General features: G+C 64.3%; 1 protein-coding gene across 1 annotated transcript in view; it reads right to left on the bottom strand.

Annotated features, from left to right (window-relative positions):
* Positions 1–762, bottom strand: part of MNEG_12697 (hypothetical protein) — a gene marked incomplete at both ends in the record, with an annotated part of 2,504 nt that extends 1,742 nt beyond the window's left edge. The window contains 2 exons of the mRNA XM_014038830.1: positions 209–417; positions 594–762. Coding sequence (XP_013894284.1) covers positions 209–417; positions 594–762 — 378 coding nt within the window. The remainder of the gene's footprint in view (positions 1–208; positions 418–593) is intronic.
* Positions 763–1,834: the final 1,072 nt, after the last annotated feature.

Genomic DNA, 1,834 nt, shown 5'->3' on the forward strand with positions numbered 1-1,834 from the left:
GTGGTGGGGTGGGGTGTGGCGGCCATGACCGCAACGCCGCTCGGTCGCTTCTGCTGCTAGGAATTAGTGCAAACATTGCCGCGGCCTCTATGTACGGTACCTTGAGTGGTGCGGCCACCACAATTGTGAGGGCCACACCCGAGCTGACCGCGAAGCTGGCGAGACCCCGGGGCCCGGCCGGGGGGCCGCGCCGGGCCGCCCGGCGCACCTCAGCAGTTGGGAGCATCGTCTTGGGCCGCCCGTCCGCGTGCATGCGCTTGCTGACCGGGTCGTACACCACGCGCGGCACGTCAAACGCGTCGACCACAAACGCGAGGTCGCGGCGGGGCGCCGCCCCCGCGATCTGGCTGATGGCGGACTCGACGTTTGCGCGCGTCACCACGCCACCGTCGTCGTCGCCCTCGGTAGACAAGGCTACTTGGGCATGTGCGGTTGCATGCGCATGCGGGCTTGAGTGTGTGCAATTGTCAAAGCAGGAGGGCAGCGAGCAACCACTGCTGCGCTCATTTCGGTGCAAAGCCTGTTGGCTGCGCTCCACAGCAGGCTGCTCAGCCTGGCCCCAGGATATCGCCATGGCCCTCTCCAAAACGCACTCGTTTTGAGGACCGCCAGGATCTGGTGGACCTTGTCCAGGCTGCCCTGCACGTCCTCCGCGTACTGCAGCAGGCGTTTGAACGCAGCTGCGTCGACGCATCCCTGCAGGCCCGCCTCCTGCAGCTTACGCTGCAACGGGCGGCTGTACTGTGCGGCCGCTGATGCCATTGATGATAGTCTGCGGTGAACTGGTTATAAACCTTGCTGAAGGGGCAGTGAAGAAGATCACTAAGGAGCGCGGGAAGATCGACAGCCTTCCGAAGTATGTTATGCCGTATCACATTGAGGACATAATCGAATGTCATACAAGAAGAAACTGCTGCATACTGAAGCAGCAGTGATCATCGCCTGCAGGCATGCACAAATGAGCACCAAACTCCTGTCTTTTGTGGTGGATGCTGGTTTCGATGCAGACACCGCAAAATCAGCTCTCGCGCGCTTCCGCCGCAGCATCGGCGGCAGGGAGCCATCGCAAAATGACGCCGACCAGGTGCTCGCTGTGCGCGCTGCGACCCTGCGCACTGCAACCAAGCCTGCTTTCGGCGCACGCTTTGTAACCCTGAATCAGCCAACCACACAAACACACATGACATAGCATCTACGAGCGGCCTTGCCACCCCTAGGCAGGTGGTTGGCTGGGCCACCACATCACGTCAACGTTGTTGCCATGCATTCAAACTACCCTGCAGTTTTTCGAGTTTCTGAGTGCTTATGCTGAAGGCCAGCAGGAGGCCGACGGCCCACAGGCTCCGAAAGAGGACCAGCAGCAGCTTGTGCGTGATGCCACGCCCCAGCGACCTCTGCGGCCGAGCGGCGTCGGCAGCGGCGAGGTGCGGAAGCGCAGCAGCGGCGCCCGCGCCGGCACCCGCGGCGACGGCGCCGGGAGCGGCGGGCGGCAGCCGCTGCGGCGGCTTCTCAAGCGGCAATCAAATGGGGAGCAGCAGCAGCAGGACGGCGAAACGGATGCAGGGGAGGAGGGACTCTTGGATGACATTCCATCGCAGAGGCCCCAGCCACGCGGCGAGGTACGCTCGCAACCGGGCGTGCGCGCACGGGCCGCCGGGCCCGGACCTGTTAAGCATCTGAGCGCCGCGGCATCTCTTACCCTGCCGCGACCTGCTCTCTCTTTCAGCTGTTTCGAGCCTCGCTCTCTCCCGCACGACCCCGCCGCCCCCCGCAGCGCTGCATTGACCTCACAGACGGGCAGCCGCCCGCCGCAAAGCGGCGCAGGCTGCGGCGG

The sequence above is a fragment of the Monoraphidium neglectum genome, assembly GCF_000611645.1.
Source record: "Monoraphidium neglectum strain SAG 48.87 unplaced genomic scaffold scaffold03384, whole genome shotgun sequence".
In the NCBI taxonomy this organism is placed as follows: Eukaryota; Viridiplantae; Chlorophyta; class Chlorophyceae; order Sphaeropleales; family Selenastraceae; genus Monoraphidium; species Monoraphidium neglectum.